At 44.4% G+C, this 17,783-nt stretch overlaps 1 protein-coding gene across 3 annotated transcripts; it reads right to left on the minus strand.

Moving 5' to 3' along the window:
- Positions 1–258: 258 nt before the first annotated feature.
- LOC127007756 (organic cation transporter protein-like) lies at positions 259–17,525 on the minus strand. Of its 3 annotated transcripts, none has more exons than XM_050879026.1 (11): positions 17,438–17,525; positions 13,753–14,188; positions 11,926–12,084; positions 10,955–11,058; positions 7,856–8,010; positions 7,194–7,362; positions 6,148–6,393; positions 4,414–4,643; positions 3,068–3,249; positions 2,541–2,701; positions 259–1,953 (listed from the first exon to the last, which is right to left on the minus strand). In XM_050879026.1, exons 2-11 carry the CDS (start codon positions 13,954–13,956, stop codon positions 1,890–1,892), a joined length of 1,674 nt encoding a protein of 557 aa, XP_050734983.1. In that variant the 5' UTR covers positions 13,957–14,188; positions 17,438–17,525; the 3' UTR covers positions 259–1,889. The 3 variants fall into 3 exon arrangements, with proteins under 3 accessions (XP_050734983.1, XP_050734981.1, XP_050734982.1); XM_050879024.1 differs by having other exon boundaries at positions 17,430–17,464; XM_050879025.1 differs by having other exon boundaries at positions 17,434–17,452.
- Positions 17,526–17,783: the final 258 nt, after the last annotated feature.

Here is a 17,783-nt window from a genome sequence, read left to right on the forward strand (position 1 = left end):
ATGATGATGATGATGATGATGAAGATGAAGATGAGGAGGAGGAGGAGGAGGAAGATAAGAATGGTATATAGCCTTTCATAGCATACAAAAATAATAGGCGATGATGATGATGATGATGATGACGAAGCAATAATAGCACAGATATTACTACTTTTCACGTACAAGAATAATGGATAATAATGACGGTGGAAATAATAATAATGATAAAAATGATAATGATGGTGATAATAACAATAATAATGATAAGTATACACAAAATATTTCACTGAGTATTATTCGTCATGGTTCACAAGTACAATGCATCACACACACACACACACACACACACACACACACACACACACACACACACACACACACACCTGCCTGATACACCTGGAGACAAACAAACACTATAACACCTGCGCGGGAAATAATTAGGTATCGAGCGGAATAAATTTGTAACCTAATAACATAAAAAAAAATAATAATTACGATACGAGTACAAAATAAGTGTTAATAGTTTTTTTTTCTTTTTTCTTTCTTTTTTCTATACACCTAAAAAATGGAGCATACAGTAATTAACATGTATATAAAAAAACAACAATAAGAAAAATAAGAAGAAATTGTTAGTTTAATTGAGAACACTAATATAGAGAAAGCAGGTATTAGGTAAATATTCACACACACACACACACACACACACACACTGAAAGACCAATATTGCTCTGTGACTGTCTTTCTGTCCATCTTTCTGTTTGTCTGTATGTATATATGTACGTATGTTTGTTCGTCTGCTGTCTGTCTCTTTTTGTCCGTCCGTCTGTCTGTCTGTCTGTGGGTGTGGGGAGCTGTGTAACTCTTGTATAAATGTGTAATGTAAATGTTATATAAATGTAAATGTGTAAGCAGTAAGTAGCGGGCTTTTTTTCATCATTTTCTTTTTTTTAACGCCCTTGAACTGTCTCCTTTAATGTTAAAAAAAAAATATTTGTGTTCTCTTTCTATACTTCACTAACCAAAAGAAGATAGAAAGAGCGAAGGGAGGGATGGAGGGTTTAGGGAGATCTTGCACCAGCAGACGTCGTGTTCTTCCTTGTATCTTGTATCTTGCCCGTATATCTTGTTCTTTCTTGTTCTCACTGCTGGAGGAGGAGGGGAGGGAGGAAAGAGGGGAGGGGAATGTCTTACAGCGGAATGTATTAAGGAACACAGTGGAATGGAGAAGAGAAGGGAGGGTATGGGAGGAAAAAGGAAAGCATTATATAAGATAGTAGAATGTGAAAACAATGAAAGAGAAAGGAAAGCAGGAGAAAGGAAAGAGAATAGGATTGAAGGATGAAGTAGAAGGGAAAAAGAAGGGGAGGGGAGGGGAGGGATGATAAAAGTGGAATGGAGAAGAGAAGAGAGGGTGTAGGAGGAGGAAGGAAAGGATTAAATAAGACAGTAGAATGGGAAAAAAATAAAGAGAAAGAAAAGCAGGAGAAAGGAAAGAGAAAAGGATTGAAGGATGGAGTAGGAGGGAGAAAGAAGGGAAGGGGAGGGATGATAAAAGAGAAGGGGTAGTAAAAGAAGAGATTAGGAAGAATGAGGAGAGTATTAAAGAACAGAGCTGAAGGAAAAAGGATGAGAAGAGGAGAGGGGATAAAAAAAAGAGGGGAGGAAAAGGAGAGGAAACAAGAAAGAAAAGGGAGAGGACATGAGAGAAGAAATCAATTAAGGAAAGACGAAAGTATGATAAGAGAGGAAAGCGGAGAGGAAATAAAGAGGGAGGAAAAGAAGAAGAGACAAGAAGGAAAAGGGAGAGGACATGAGAGAAGAAATCAAGTAAGAAAAGAGACGAAAGTATGATAAGAGAGGAAAGAGGAGAGAAAAGAGGACACCAAGAGGGAAGCAAGAGGATAGATACATTACAAACGCTCGTCTTCGCCTTCCTCTTCCTTCCCCTTGTCCGTGTCGCCTTTCCTCTTGGACCTGCAAAAAAAAAAATGGGAGATTAATTTAGTTTTACCTTTTTTTCTGCAACAAGAAATTGGATTTATATTATCATTTTTATTACATTTCTTTTTTTTCATAAACTGTTGGATTGGAAAATTTCTGTTCTTATTTTCAACTCTTATTGCTTGTTTGTTTGTTTGTTTTAATTTACTGTAGGTTTTTTTTGTTAACTTTGAGCGTCTTTTTCTTCTTTTAGTCTCCCAACATCATTTATTTCTTTATTTTTTGTTTTTTTGTTTGTTTGAAGTTTCCAAGCATTTGTTATAACAGCAGAAAATATAAGAACAAGCACACACACACACACACACACACTCCCGAAATTGACCTCTCTTTCGGCCACCTCTTTTGATTTTTTTTTTTTTTTTTAGGAGGAGCGAGTAGCGGGCTTTTTTTATTATTGTTTCCTTTTTTTGTGCCCTTGAGCTGTCTCCTTTGTTGTAAAAAAAAACATATTTCTTTATTTTTGTTTGTTTGTTTGTTTGAAGTTTCGAAGCATTCGTTATGACAGCAGAAAAAGATAGGAACAAGCAGGTAAGCACACACACACACACACACACACACACCTGCAGCACGCCGGGCCCGCCTGTTTGGAGAAAGCCTCGGCCTGCGCCAGGGTCTGCGGCAGCGCCACGCCCTTGGTCTCCGGCAGCAGCAGCGTGGCGGCTCCCCCCACCACGCTGAGCACCGCGAACACCAGCAGCGGCAACGTGGCTTCGAACTCACCCTGCAACACCACCAGCACCGTCATCACCACCACCGTCATCACCATTACTAGACTAGGCCCTACTACTATCGAGACCGTCAACACCAATATAGATATCACCACAACCGTCATCACCACCACCGTCATCACCACCACCGTCATCACCATCACTAGATTAGGCCCTACTACTATCGAGACCATCAACACCCATATAGATATCACCACAACCGTCATCACCACCATTAAAACACTAGATTATCCTCATCAGCACCATCACCACCACCACCTACACCACCACTAGGTCATCATCACCACCATCACCCCTAGGTTATCAACACCACCACTAACACCAATAACTAACCACTAACACCCAGCACCATCACTCACCAGGTACACCACTAAGGGCGAGAGGAAGATGGCCACGCCCCCGAGGGTTTCCGAGAGCGCCACGCCCTGCCCCCGCACCGCCGTTGGGAACACCTCGGGGCAGTACTGCAGGGTGATGTAGTAGGCCCCGGTGATGGCCGCGCGTCCCAATAGCGCCACCACCACCACCAGCCACGACATATCTGTAAGAGGGGTGGAGTGTGAGTGGTGAGGGAAGAGTAATACCTGTCTCCTTTATTGTAAAAAAAAATAATAATAATAATGATAATGATAGTGGTGATTTGTGGTGTAGGGGGTAAGAGTTCTTTCACGAAAACTAAGAACATGAAGCTGATCAGAAAGTTAATACAAAAAAACACGAGAAAAAACAGAAAAAAAAACTTACAGGAAAATCAAGGAATACCAAAAATTTACAAAAACACTAATTCAAAAACTTAAAATCAAACTTGAACAAACGAAAAAAAACACGAGAAAAAAAAATTACAGGAAAATCAAGGAATACCAAAAATTTAAAAAAACACTAATTCAAAAACTTAAAATCAAACACAAAAAAAAAAAAAAAAAAAAAATTACAGGAAAATCAAGGAATACCAAAAATTTAAAAAAACATTAATTCAGAAACTTAAAATCAAACAAAAAAACACGAAGAAAAGAAAACAAAACACGGGGTCAGCGTAAAAAAAAAAAAAAAAAAAACCGGTCCTACACACTCCTCTGCAAAGAAGGTGAAGGCGAGGTGAAAAAACTAACACATATACTTGATATTACTTTAGTGTCTCGCTGTTGCAGGATACACGAGTTTTATTAATACGCAATGAGCTGGGATCAATATATAGACATTAGCCACAATATCTACGACCGGGAAGGCGGGATATGCATGCAAATGACATGTAATTCACCAGGGTCTGATCACGCTCTTGACTCGCGATCCCCAACCCAGCACCTTCCCCCAATGCTTTTTTTTTTTTTTTTTTACAACAAAGGAGACAGCTCAAGGGCACAAAAAAGGAAACAATTATAATAAAAAAAAGCCCGCTACTCGCTGCTCCTAAAAAGAATCCAAAGAATGTCAGAAACTACGCGAAAGGGCAATGTGATGAGTGCGATAATTTGGCAACGCTGCCCTAACCCAACGTTGCCAGATTGTCGTACTCATTTCTCATATTTCCCGATTTCCAACCCAAAAGCTGCCTCCTGTGCCCCAATAACTGGCTTTTTATGTTGTTATCGTTGGAATGGTTAATTATTCTTGTTTCCTGGTGATATTTAAAGCGTGAGAAGCCGGGATATGTGATGCTCCGAGTACGATAACTTTCAACGCTGCCCTAACCCCCCTTCCCCCTTACCTGCAGGCACCATGGAGTAAGCGAAGCCCGCCGCCGCTGAGGTGAGGAAACAGGCGGCGAGTGGCAAGCGGCGGCCCAGGCGGTGGATGAGCCAAGGCACACACCAGGCCGGCACCTCCACCAGCGCCCCCAGCAGGTAGTTGAGCAGCACCCCGCTCCCGCCGCCCCCGCCGCCCCCCAACCTGGCCGTGTTCTGGCAGTGGCCGTAGTAACACATGCACGCCAGCATCCTGAAGGGGGCAGAGTGAGGGAAGGTTAGGATGAGATGAAGATGCTGATGGAGGAGTTAGCTGAGGAAAGGAATGAGGAAAATAACAAAAGGAGGAAGAGAACTTAAATAACACGGATGATAAGAAAAGAACACATACACACTTGAGGGGGTAAGAGTTCTTTCACGAAAACTAAGAACATGAAGCTGATCAGAGTGAGGAAGGGTTAGGATGAGATGAAGATGCTGATGGAGTAAGCTGAGGAAAGGAATGGGAAAAAAAACAAAGGGAGGAAAAAAAGGATGAGATGAAGATGCTGGGGGAGGTAAGAGCTGGGAGGAAATGGAGAAAAGAACAAAGGAGGAAGAGAACTTAGATAACACGGATGATAAAAAAGAACACTTACACACTTGAGGGGGTAAGTTAGCTGAGGAAAGGAATGAGGAAAAGAACAAAAGGAGGAAGAGAACTTAGATAACACGGATGATAAAAAGAACACTTACACACTTGAGGGGGTAAGTTAGCTGAGGAAAGGAATGAGGAAAAGAACAAAGGGAGGAAGAGAACTTAGATAACACGGATGATAAAAAGAACACTTACACACTTGAGGGGGTAAGTTAGCTGAGGAAAGGAATGAGGAAAAGAACAAAGGGAGGAAGAGAACTTAGATAACACGGATGATAAAAAGAACACTTACACACTTGAGGGGGTAAGTTAGCTGAGGAAAGGAATGAGGAAAAGAACAAAGGGAGGAAGAGAACTTAGATAACACGGATGATAAAAAGAACGCTTACACACTTGAGGGGGTAAGTTAGCTGAGGAAAGGAATGAGGAAAAAAATAAAGAGAGGAAAAGAACTTAAGTAACACAGATGATGAAAAAAGAAAATATACACACTTGAGGGGGTAAGAGTTCTTTCACGAAAACAAAGAACATGAAGCTGATCAGAAAGTTAATACAAAAAAAACACGAGAAAAAAATTACAGGAAAAAACAAGGAATACCAAAAATTTACAAAAACACTAATTCAAAAACTTATAATCAAACTTAAACAGCCCTCCCCCCCAAAAAAAAAAAACACGAAGAAAAGAAAACAAAACACGGGGTCAGCTTAAAAAAAAAAAATCTGTCGTACACACTCCTCTGCAAAGAATACCACACATCCCTAATGCAACTATAGCAATAAGGAAGGAAAGAAAGAAAGAAAAAAAGGAAGAAAGAAAGAACGAGAGAAACAAAGAAAGAAAGAAAGAAAGAAAGAAAGAAAGAAAGAAAGAAAGAAAGAAAGAAATGAATAACTAAATACACAAATAAATCAACCAGTAGTAGTAGCAGTAGTAGTAGTAGTAGTAGTAGTAGTAGTAGTAGTAGTAGTAGTAGTAGTAGTAGTAGTAGTAGTAGTAGTAGCGGGCTTTTTTTCATATTTGTTTCCTTTTTTTATGCCCTTGAACTGACTCCTTTGCTGTAAAAAAAACAAAAAATAAATAAAAAATAAATAAAAAAATAAAACCAGGCCACACACTCACCACACGAGAAGTACCAACAGGATATTCCACCGAAATCTTGGGTAGCGAACAGCCTGCAGAATGGAACCACTGCTCTTCCCCTTTCCCCCCTCCCCCTCCCCCTCCCCATGAGCCTCCCCCAGCAGCGCCGCCAGCCTCTCCTCCGGCAGGTCTCGCCCGTTCACCTTCGCAACCCTCGCCAGCTGTGTCCTCGCGTCCCTGTCTCGTCCTCGCGTGATGAGCCAAGATGCGGATTCCGGGAGCCACCTGGGGAAGGGAGGACAGGTGAGAAGGAGGGAGTTGAGGACAGGTGAGAAGGAGGGAAATGAGGACAAGTGAATAGGAGGAAAGTGAGGACAGAACGAGAGGTAAACAGGACAGGTAAACAGGATAGGTAGACAGGAAGACATGTAAACGGGGATACAGGTAAACAACAGGACAGGTAAACAGGCGAAAGGGAATGAGGGAGTGAGGGAAGAGGGGAAAGAGTAAGGTAGGGAATGGGAGGAAGGGAAGAAAAGTAGGGAAGGGAGGGAAGAAGGTAGGAAGGTAAGGAAGGGGGAAGGTAAGAAAGAGGGGAGGAGAAAGATAGGAAGGGAATGAAAAGGGGAGGAATACAGTTGAAAGGTGAAGAAGAGGAGCAGAAAAGGAGAAAAAGGGAGAGAAGACGAGAAGGAAGGAAGGAGGGAAGAATCAAGGAAGGCAAGGTAGGAGGAAAATAGGAAGTTAAGAAAGAAGAGAAGAAATAAGAGGAAAAGGAAGAGACGTGAGAAGAGGAGGGGAGTAGGGGGCGACGAGGAAGGGGAGGAGGGAGAGAGAGGTGTAGGAGAAAACACAAAATGAAAAACAATGATACGAAAAGATACAGGACCAAGTAACTTATGCGACCTATTGCTGCTAAGAAATTCCTATACAAAAAAAAGAAATAACAAATAAATAAATAAACGAAAAAGCCTCCAAAACAGCGACCAATTGCTGCTAAGAAATTCCTATATATATAAAAAAAAGAAATAATAAATAAACAAATCAACGAAAAAGCCCCACCAAAACAAGTCCTTCCCCCGTACCTGTAGGTGAGGATGAGGGCGATGGGGGGCAGGGAGGCGAGCAGGGTGAGGGCGGTCCAGTCCCAGATGAGCCAGGCCAGGGCGGGGGCGGCGACGGAGGCGAGGGTGTAGGTGGCCATGATGGTGAAGAGGGGAACCACCCGCGCCTCCATGCCACAGTACTCCACCACTGACGAGGGAGGAGGAGGGGGGGGGGTAGTGGTGGGGTGTGTAGGGGGAGGAGGAGGAGGAGGAGAATGGGTAGTTTGGTGAAGTGAGGATTTGATACGAAGCGAAGAAGAAGAAGGAGAAGGAGGAAGAGGAGGAGGAGGAGGAAAAAGATGAGAAGTAGAAAAAAAAACAAAGAAAAGAAGAAGAAAAAGGAGAATACAAAAATAGAACAAGAACAAGAAGAACGAGAACAAGAACAAGAAAAAAAAGAAAAGGCAGAATAAGAACAAGAAAGAAAACAAAACAAAAGCAAGAGGAACAAGAACAAAAATCAGAGGAAGACGAATGAAATAAACAATAAAATAAATCAAGAAAATCAAGGCCATCTCTCTCTCTCTCTCTCTCTCTCTCTCTCTCTCTCTCTCTCTCTCTCTCTGTCCGGCCTACTCATACATAACTACAACATTTTAGTTCTCTCTCTCTCTCTCTCTCTCTCTCTCTCTCTCTCTCACCCAGCACGAAGGCGACGTGGGTGACGGTGTGGTGCGAGGTGCCGACGATGAAGCGCAGCGCCGCGAACAACCAGAAGCTCCGCGCCAGCACCGAGGCAGCGCCGGCGACCCCGTAGACCAGCATGCTGCCCGCGATGGCCAGCCTCCGCCCGCGCCTGCCACGGGAAGAAGACAACTTATCCTGTTTGCTTTGCGTTGTAGGCTGCTCAAGGACAAAAGGAAACCGCTCAGAAAGATGATTTATTGACAATGCACTGATGAGTAAAACATATGAAGGTGGAGTAATAAAAAAGTGGGAGGAGAGATTAGGTGGAGACAGGGAAGTGGAGGAGGGATGAGATAACGAAGAAGGGAATGCATGGTGGAGGAGGAGGAGGAGGAGGAGGAGGAGGTCAAAGAAAGGACAGAGACGAGCAGGAGTTACGTAAGGCTGTTAGCAACCAACCGCTAACGAGCTATAAAAAGAACGATGACGTGTTCTCTCTCTCTCTCTCTCTCTCTCTCTCTCTCTAAAGCTCCCCACACACGCTAACGATTGTCTTTAAGGATTGACATGAGGACAGACATCAAGGCGCCAGTCGTCTGCGTGTGTGGAGGTTTTAACGCTGGGTTATGTCGCCAATAGCCTAGTCCTGATAATCTCTCTCTCTCTCTCTCTCTCTCTCTCTCTCTCTCTCTCTCTCTCTCTCTCTCACACACATACACACACACAATTTTTTACGTCAACCCCATTAGGCCGCGGCCACACAGGGAGCGAGAAAGCGAGCGAGAGCGAGAGCGGCAAGGGGAGTTTCTGTGGCCACAGGAAAAGTGAGGCGAGGCGAGGGTTGTCATGGCAACGCGACCCGCAGAGCCTGGCAACACTGCACACCCCACCCACTCACCCCCGCGGGCACAGACGAGGGATGAGGTGAAACGTTTTTTTAAATAGTTCCGTGGTTCACTTATTTGGCGTTTTATGAAAAATCTGTATACACCATCGTGCTCAGGAGGCTTGTTTATTTTAGTACTCATTTCATAGCCGCTGTAAATGGTAGCTATATGTAAAATGCGTTATATACATTACGGAGTGATTTTTTTTTTTTTTTAATTCAACTCGTCACTATTTATTTAGTTTCTGTTTTATTGAGTTTTGCAATCACTGCTGCGTTTAGCGGCGTAAACCAAAATGTCCCGTCTCGTGCGTGAGTTGAGCAACGGCAAATAATATAGAAGCGTGTCTGTGATGTCTCTCCTTTTGCCTTTCTCGTGGCCTCAAGCGACGGGCACGAGCTTCAATGGCTTCAATGACGCCAATCCTTTCCCGGCCTCACGTGGATTTATAACAAGACGTAATCCCATGAAGCCGAATAATTCCATCTGAAGACTGGAATCAAAGCCCACACACGGTGAGGATTGTATGGGGATTGGCCTCTTGACGCCAATCCTCACAGAATCGTGACGCCGGTCCTCTGCGTGTGTGAGCCGCTTAAGGCTGAGTAATGCATAATTTAAAACAAACAATTAGAAACAGCTGATTAAACAACCTCCTCGTCCTCCTCCTCCTCCTCCTCGTCCTCTTCTTCCTTCATTTCCTTTTCCTTTTCTTTCACGAACAATAAGTAGACAAAAAAACTCCTCCCCAATCTTTTTAATTCATTAGTTCTTCTCTTTTTCCTTTTCTTTCACGAACAAATTGTAGAGAGAAAAATAAATCCTTCATAGTCTTTCTAACTCAATACATTTTCTTTTAATTTTATTTCACGAACAATCATTAGAAAAAGAGAAAGAAAAAACATAAATTCTCTCTAACCTTTCTAGCTCTCATTACTTTTCTTGTCCAAGCTCAACCCTCACCCCTCTCCCCCACCCCCACCCAACTCCCTTCTAACCAGCGTTGCCAGATTATCGTATTCACCACATTGTATATATAATTTTTAAGCCTCAAACTCTCTTATCTACACAAATAACGAAAGAATATTAAAGTTAGCGTTAAAACTGTTATTAATTGATGTTTGTTTGTTTGTTTTCGCTGTAGATATCAGTCAGAAACTACGAATATGCAATACGGTGTGTACGATAACTTGACAACGCTGCTTCTAACCTCCCCCGAAAACACACGCCGTTCAGACCTCGCAACACTCATCTATCACCCACACAACACTCCCCACCCATATCACTCCACGCAACACAGAGCAACACACCTCTTGCAGCTTCTCCCACACTTACCCTCCCCATCAACAACAACACAAAGGCCAGTTTTTACAGTCCAGTGCAGGAAGTTTCTAAGCTCCCCAACCAAACAAAATACGATGAAAATTCCTTGAACAGTGTTTGGCGTTGATGTATAAAGAAGGAAATTTTAGAAAACCACACAGGAATTATCTTCAGTATCTGGTATTGGGTATAATTAGCGGATCATTGTGGAGAGTATACAGTATGGTTTGGGCGCTTATAACTTGTGTTGGGCTGTCGAACTGGTCCAAACACTCAACACACTTAACGCAACATTCCGACTCGTACAACGCAACACAACACACCTCATACATCCTCACCAACACTTAACCTCCCCATCAATGCAACACAACCACTCAACACCCACAGCACGCAACACTCCCCACTCCTGAACCACACAACTCAATGCCCCACCAACACTCAACACTCACACATCACGCAACACAAGAATACAACACCCACCCCAGCACGCAACACAAAAATTAAACATCCTCTTCCTCTACCTTCTTACACAACCCAATGAACCACCAACACTCAACACTCACACATCACGCAACACAAGAATACAACACCCACCCCAGCACGCAACACAAAAATTCAACACCCTCTTCCTCTATCTTCTCCTCCTCTTCCTCTTTCCCTTATCTTTTGCCGCCTTTCCCGAAATTGACGTCTCTTTCGGCCACCTCTTGTGATTCTTTTTTATAGGAGCAGCGAGTAGCGGTTTTTTTTATATTATTGTTACCTTTTTTTGTGCCCTTGAGCTGTCTCCTTTGTTGTAAAAAAAAAAAAAAAAAAAAAAAAGTCTACGAAATCAATCACCCACATAACCACTACACAACCCCACACAACACACTCAAGAACAACACAGCACGCAACACTCACATATCCGACACGACGCCCCAGAGCCAGGAGCCGACAGTGTTGCCAACCCAGAAGAGCGTCACCACCAGGTAGTTTCTCCAAGCCTCGTCACACACCCAGTCACGCTGCCGAAGGAGTGACACAGGTGAGGTGAGGTGAGGTGATTATTAGCACAGGTGGAGTGTTTGCCTGATTACCTGGACATGCTGAAACACAGGCCTTAGGTAACTGGACAGGTAATGTTTGACTGATTACCTGGACACATCGTAACACAGGTGAGTTAGGTGATGTGACAGGTGGCGTGATTAATTGATTGCTGGAACATGTTGAAACACAGGTAGGCACACAGGTGAGTTAGATAATTAATTGGACAGGTGGAGTGATTAATTGATTACCAAAGCATGTTGTATAGCCTACGACTTGAACTCTTTCAAGAGGAGGGTATCAGGACACCTCTCCTCCCGAAATTGACCTCTCTTTCGGCCACCTCTTTTTTTTTTTTTTTTTTTTTTTTAGGAGCAGCGAGTAGCGGGCTTTTTTATTATTATTTCCTTTTTTTGTGCCCTTGAGCTGTCTCCTTTATTGTAAAAAAAAAAGTACACTAATTAACTAATCTCTCAAAGTGTTGATTATAGAAGCAACTAACTATAATTTTCTGATCATTAGCTTTCTATTTTTCAACTTATTAACTAACCAGCAAATGTTTTATTATCAGCATACTATTTTATAACGGTGACCACCAGTTAACTAACAAACTACTTTGAAATCAATAACTATCCTCTTTTCACTATATTACCTAAGCAACTAACTATATTTCTTTTATCATTACCTAACAAACTTATTTTTCTTTACTATTAACTTAGTTTTTAACATTACCTAGTTAACGAACCAACTTACTAATTGCTATTATTTAACTAACTAGCTAACTAAACTAACCGACTACCAGACAGATGGACAAACAGACAGACAGACAGACGGACACACTACCGCACCTCCGAAGTGTAGGATCTGAAGAAGGCGTCGTAGTCATAATCCCAGCCGTCGGAGCAGGGCAGAGTGGGCGCGGCGAGGGCGGCAAGCGAGACATTGGCGGGGGCGCTGAAGTTGGCGGGGTGTTGGTGGCACGTGTAGGGCGCGCGGACCTCGGAGTTCTGCGGGAGGGATTGCAGTAGTAGTAGTAGTAGTAGTAGTAGTGAACGAGGAAGAGGCAGTTTTGGGAGGAAGGGGAGAGAGGAGGCAAATTGGGGTTAGTTTGCCATTAAATTTTGCAACGTGTTCACGGTTTTCTTTCTTGGTTAACTCTCTCTCTCTCTCTCTCTCTCTCTCTCTCTCTCTCTCTCTCTCTCTCTCTCTCTTGAACTCCACCCCACACCATCACTACCATTCACTCACCCACCAACCCCTTACACCAATAATCATCACCCCATCACCCACCAACACAACTCTCCTCACCCCTCCCATTCTCCCCCTTCTCCCCATCCTTACATAAGCCTCCTCCACCACCAGCCTCCCATACACCCAACACATTCTTTTTTTAATCAAGGGGAAAGTAAGAAGAGGAAGTGGGTTAGTGGTGAAGGTACAGGTGGGGGAGAAGGAAAACGGTGGGAGTGTACAGCTATATGGTGTAGGTTCGTTAGTTGTGGTGTAGGCCTATTGTTTATCGGGCACACATTCATTCATTCACACCAACCCCCCCCCCCCCCATACCTTTCACCCCTGTCCCCTTGCACCCGCCTCCAACATATCAGCCTCCCCCATTATTTCTCCCCAAAACCCTCACACATCCCCCTCACACACACACCTTTCACCCCTCTCCCCTTGCACCCGCCTCCAACACACCAGCCTGAGCCTCCCCCATTATTTCTCCCCAAAACCCTCACACACACCCCTCACACCCACCATTCCTCCCTGTCTGTCTGTCTGTTTAGCTGTCAGTCCGTTTTACTTTCACCTTTTCGGACACCTCTTTGGATTCTTTTCAGGAGCAGCGAGTAGCGGGCTTTTTTATTATTGTTTCCTTTTTTTGTGCCCTTGAGATGTCTCCTTTGCTGTAAAAAAAAAAAAACATAACACACACACACACACACACACACACACACACACACACACACACACACACACACACCATACCCCCTCCTCTCTCCCCTCCCTCCATCCTTGCATGAGCCTCCTCCTCCTCCTCCTCCTCCTCCTCCTCCTCCAGCAGCTTCGCCATGCCTCCCAACACCCAACAGACCCAGTCATTCACCCCGTCACCCTCCCATACATCCTTCCTCAGTCCTCACCCCTCACAGCCACTCCCTTCCCCCTATTCTTACATAAGCCTCCTCCTGCAGCTCCGTCAGGCACCCATACACTCAACACACCCACTCACCCCATCACCCCTTCCCCACACTCCCATCACCCCATAACCCTCCTATATACACCTTCCCCTCACCCCCCTTCCCCCCCCTTACATATGGTTCCTCCAGCAGCAGCTCCGTCAGGCACCCATACACTAAACACACACTTCCTTTCCCTTCCCTTCCTTTCCCTTCCCTTCCCTTCCCTTCCTTTCTCTTCCCTTCCTTCCCTTCCCTTCTCTTCCCTTCCCTTCCCTTCCTTTCTCTTCCCTTCCCTTTCCTTCCTTTCCCTTCCCTTCCCTTCCCTTCCTTTCCCTTCCCTTCCTTTCCCTTCCCTTCCCTTCCATTCCATTCCCTTCCCTTCTCTTCTCCTCCCTTTTCTTCTTCATTCACCCCATCACCCCTTCCCCACACTCCCATCTCCCTATAACCCTCCTAAATACACCTTCCCCTCACCCCCCTTCTCCCCCTTACATATGGTTCCTCCAGCAGCAGCGTCGTCAGGGTCCCGTCGGCGTCCCCTTGTCGGCAGGTGTGCGGGGGTGCGGTGAGGACGAAGAGCTGGAAGTAGTATGTGAAGGCGCAGAAGCTTGTGGTGAGCGGGATGAGCAGGAAGCACAGGAGCCGCTGGTACAGGCCGAAGGACCCGACCTCTTGCAAGATGTCTTCGAACTGCATGATGGTGGTGGTGGTGGTGGTGGTGGTGGTGGTTGTTTATGGTGTCGGTGTTGTGGTTGTTGTTGTTGTTGTTGCAGGAGGAGGAGGAGGAGGAGCTGTAAGGAGTTTGGGTTATGATGTGGTATGTTATAGTTGTTGTGATTTGTTGTTCTTGTTGTTCTTGTTGTTTTTGCTGTTGTTGTTGCTGTTGGTGGTGGTGGTGGTGGTGTTGACCCACCCCACCGAAATATTCCTGGAAAACATAAAAACCGAAATAACTTCCACGAACATTACCAAACACTGTAAAATATCCCAAAATGAATAAAACTGATCAAATAACTCCACGGAATAAAAAAAAAACAGCCACGACTCACCACTGATATCGAGAAACTTTGAACACATTAGTAACTTAACATCACCAGGTGCGCGCTACACTAAATAAACTAATCACAAATGAGACTGAGTAAGGTTGCTAACATAATCGCACTAATTAGCTGTTCGTCAGCCGCTCACTCATCAGACATAACCGTTAAACTTCGACAAATTGAGCTGTAGACTAATCTGAGGTTTCTTCGTACCGCTGAAAGACTTTTGAAGGTCAGACTAAACCAAGTTGATGTAATATTAGATGTTTATTTAATCACGCATTTTTCTTTGACGTTGTTGATAAGTGCAAGATCGTAATGACAAAATTATTTCAAAAGAGCGTTGTTTGTGTGTGTGTGTGTGTGTGTGTGTGTGTGTGTGTGTGTGTGTGTGAAAGGACGCCTCTTCTTTAGAACAAGGAGAGCACACACACACTCTCTCTCTCTCTCTCTCTCTCTCTCTCTCTCTCTCTCTCTCTCTCTCTCTCTCTCTCTCTCTCTCTCATACTATCCCTATTTTCATCTCCTTTCCCCTCCCTTCAACTTTTCCTCTTCATGATTTCCACCCCTCCTCTTGCTCCTTCTCTTCTTTTCCTTTTATCACCTCCTCTCACAGTCCAAGAAATCAATTAATGCAGCCTCACTCCCTTATAAAAGAAGAATTGTTGACGATCACAGTGTTCTCTCGCCCAGAATATATTAGTTGTTATTATCATTGTGTTCTGAACCATTGTTTTTGTTTGAGCAGTGGACGAAAGAAGAAGAAGAAGTAGTAGTAGTAGTAGTAGTAGTAGTAGTAGTAGTAGTAGTAGTAGTAGTATAAACGTCAGAAGTCACAACAACAACAACAACAACAACAACAACAACAACAACGAACAGCTGATCACTGATACATAACACGCTCTCGCTCTTATCTCAGGGTTTTGTACTGGGGACTTCGATTCGCACTGGGGGGAGGGGGGAGAAGAGAGGGACCGAAGAGGGGGGCAAAGAGATAAGGAGTTAGAGCAGTGTAGGGAGGGTGGGAAAAAAGGGGTACGAAGAGAAGAGGGTGAAGGGAGAGTGAGGGGAGGGTATGGAGGGAGAAGGGAGGAGATAAAAACTGAACATAAGGTGATGGAGGAATGGGAAGGAGGAGAAGGTGAAGGGGGAGTAAAGGGAGGGTGTGGAGGGAAAAAGGAGATAAAAACTATGAAAATAAGGGTGATAGAGGAAGATGATGAAGAGGAGGAGGAGGAGAGAAGGGAGGAGATAAGAAGAGTTGTGAAAATGAGAGGACGGAGGAAGAAGAGGAGGAGAGGGTAAAGGGAGGGAAGAGGGAGATAAAATGTGATAACGAACTGAAGGAGGAAGAAAAGGGAGGAGAGAGTGAGGGGAGGGAAAAGGGAAGGGAATAAGAAAAGTTGTGAAAGAGAGAGAGAGAGAGAGAGAGAGAGAGAGAGAGAGAAATGTAAACTAAAAAGAGGAAATTGCATGTGGGTAAAAGAGGGGAGAGAAGAATGATACTGGAAAGAGGAGGAGGAGGAGGAGGAGGAGGAGGTAAGCACAGACGATAGTGTACCTCCTTTTGTTATCTTTATCATCTCCCTGAATACACGGAGGAGGAGGAGGTAAGCACAAACGATAGGGTATCTTCTTTTGTCATCTTTATCACCTCCCAGATTCTACGGAGGAGGAGGAGGAGGAGGGAGAGGAGGGCCGGTTTCAGCTAGTTCGCCGTCCTTGCCCTTGGAGAGAAATGATAACCTCTCCTTTTTAATACTACACATCACATTTCAGTCACTGCTATCACTGTCTGGTGTTTGTGTGTCTCCCTCCTACTCCTCTCCTCCTCTCTCACTCTCATTCCCTTCCTTCACTTCTGCTTCATTCTTTTCTCCCCCACTCCCTCCTTTCTTTCTTCCTTTCATTCTCATATACCTTCTATCCCTTACTTCCATATTCCTTCCCCTTTTCTCACTTCCTCATTCCCTTCCTTCACTTCTGCTCCATTCTTTTCTCCCCCACTCCCTCCTTTCTTTCTTCCTTTCATTCCCATATACCTTCTATCCCTTACTTCCATATTCCTTCCCCTTTTCTCACTCCCTCATTCCCTTCCTTCACTTCTGCTTCATTCTTTTCTCCCCCACTCCCTCGTTTCTTCCTTCCTTTCATTCCCATATACCTTCATCATCCCTCACTTCCATATTCCTTCTTCACACTCTTCTCCTTTCCTCCTTTTTTTCACTCCTTCATTCCCTTCCTTCACTCCTACCCTCTTCGTTCTGCTTTCCCTTATGCCCTCCTTTCTTCCTTCCAGTCCCAATCTTCCACATTCCTTCTTCACCCTCTTCTCCTTGCTTCCTTTTTTCCTCCCTCATTCCCTTCCTTCACTCCACGCCCCAAAAGAATGGAATAAACTCCCACCTTCAGCGGCCCAGTGCAGTACGATTGATTCACTTAAAAACAAGCTCGACCGCCACTTCCATCAGCTGGATACTCACTGAAGTCGAAATGCGAAGTCTTGGTGGTATTAAATTCAATATGATTTCCCTTAGGTTTAAACGGATCACCTAGTCTGGACGGGTTTGTGAGGTCTGAGTATCTATGTAAATCTAGGTTCTCTCCCTTCCTCACTCCTTTTTTCCTCCCCTCACTCCCTCCTTTCTTCCTCCCCTCGCCCCCACTTCTTCTTTCTTCAACTCCCTTTCTTCATTCTTCTTTCCTTCACTCATTTTCTTCCTGTGTTCATTATTTCTTATTTTCTCACTTTCTCATATTCTTGTTCACTTCAGTCCATCATTTCTCTCTCTCTCTCTCTCTCTCTCTCTCTCTCTCTCTCTCTCTCTCTCTCTCTCTCACTCACTTTCACCTCTCCCTTTCTTCTCTTTCCTCCTCCTTTCCTTTTTTTCCCCTCATTTTCACTTTCCATTTCACGACTTTATTTCCTTTTCCTTCCTTCCTTCCCTCTTTCCCTTTCTTCTTTCACTCCACAATGCACATAACAAAGAGAGAGAGAGAGAGAGAGAGAGAGAGAGAGAGAGAGAGAGAGAGAGAGAGAATACAGCATACCCAATGACCGTGAATGTTAGCCAGTCACACACACACACACACACACACACACACACATACACACACACACTGACTGACTGACTGACTGAGTGGTGGTGGTGGTGGTGGCGGCGGCGGTGGTGGTGGTGATGACGGTGGTGGTGATAGACTGGTCTCTTCGCTTGAGGTGGTGGTGATGGAGAGAGAGAGAGAGAGAGAGGGGGGCTGCGACAAGGAAAAGGGTTCACTCAGAATCTCTCTCTCTCTCTCTCTCTCTCTCTCTCTCTCTCTCTCTCTCTCTCTCTCTCTCTCTCTCTCTCTCTCTCTCTCTCTCTAACACCTGTATGCCTTTAACACATCAACAACACCAGCGCGGCCAATCAACTATATAATAACCTAGCTCAATTAAGTCCTACCTGGAAATTACCTGAAAATTTTCCCCCAATCAAAAAC

Source organism: Eriocheir sinensis, chromosome 36 (assembly GCF_024679095.1).
Source record: "Eriocheir sinensis breed Jianghai 21 chromosome 36, ASM2467909v1, whole genome shotgun sequence".
Classification (NCBI taxonomy): domain Eukaryota; kingdom Metazoa; phylum Arthropoda; class Malacostraca; order Decapoda; family Varunidae; genus Eriocheir; species Eriocheir sinensis.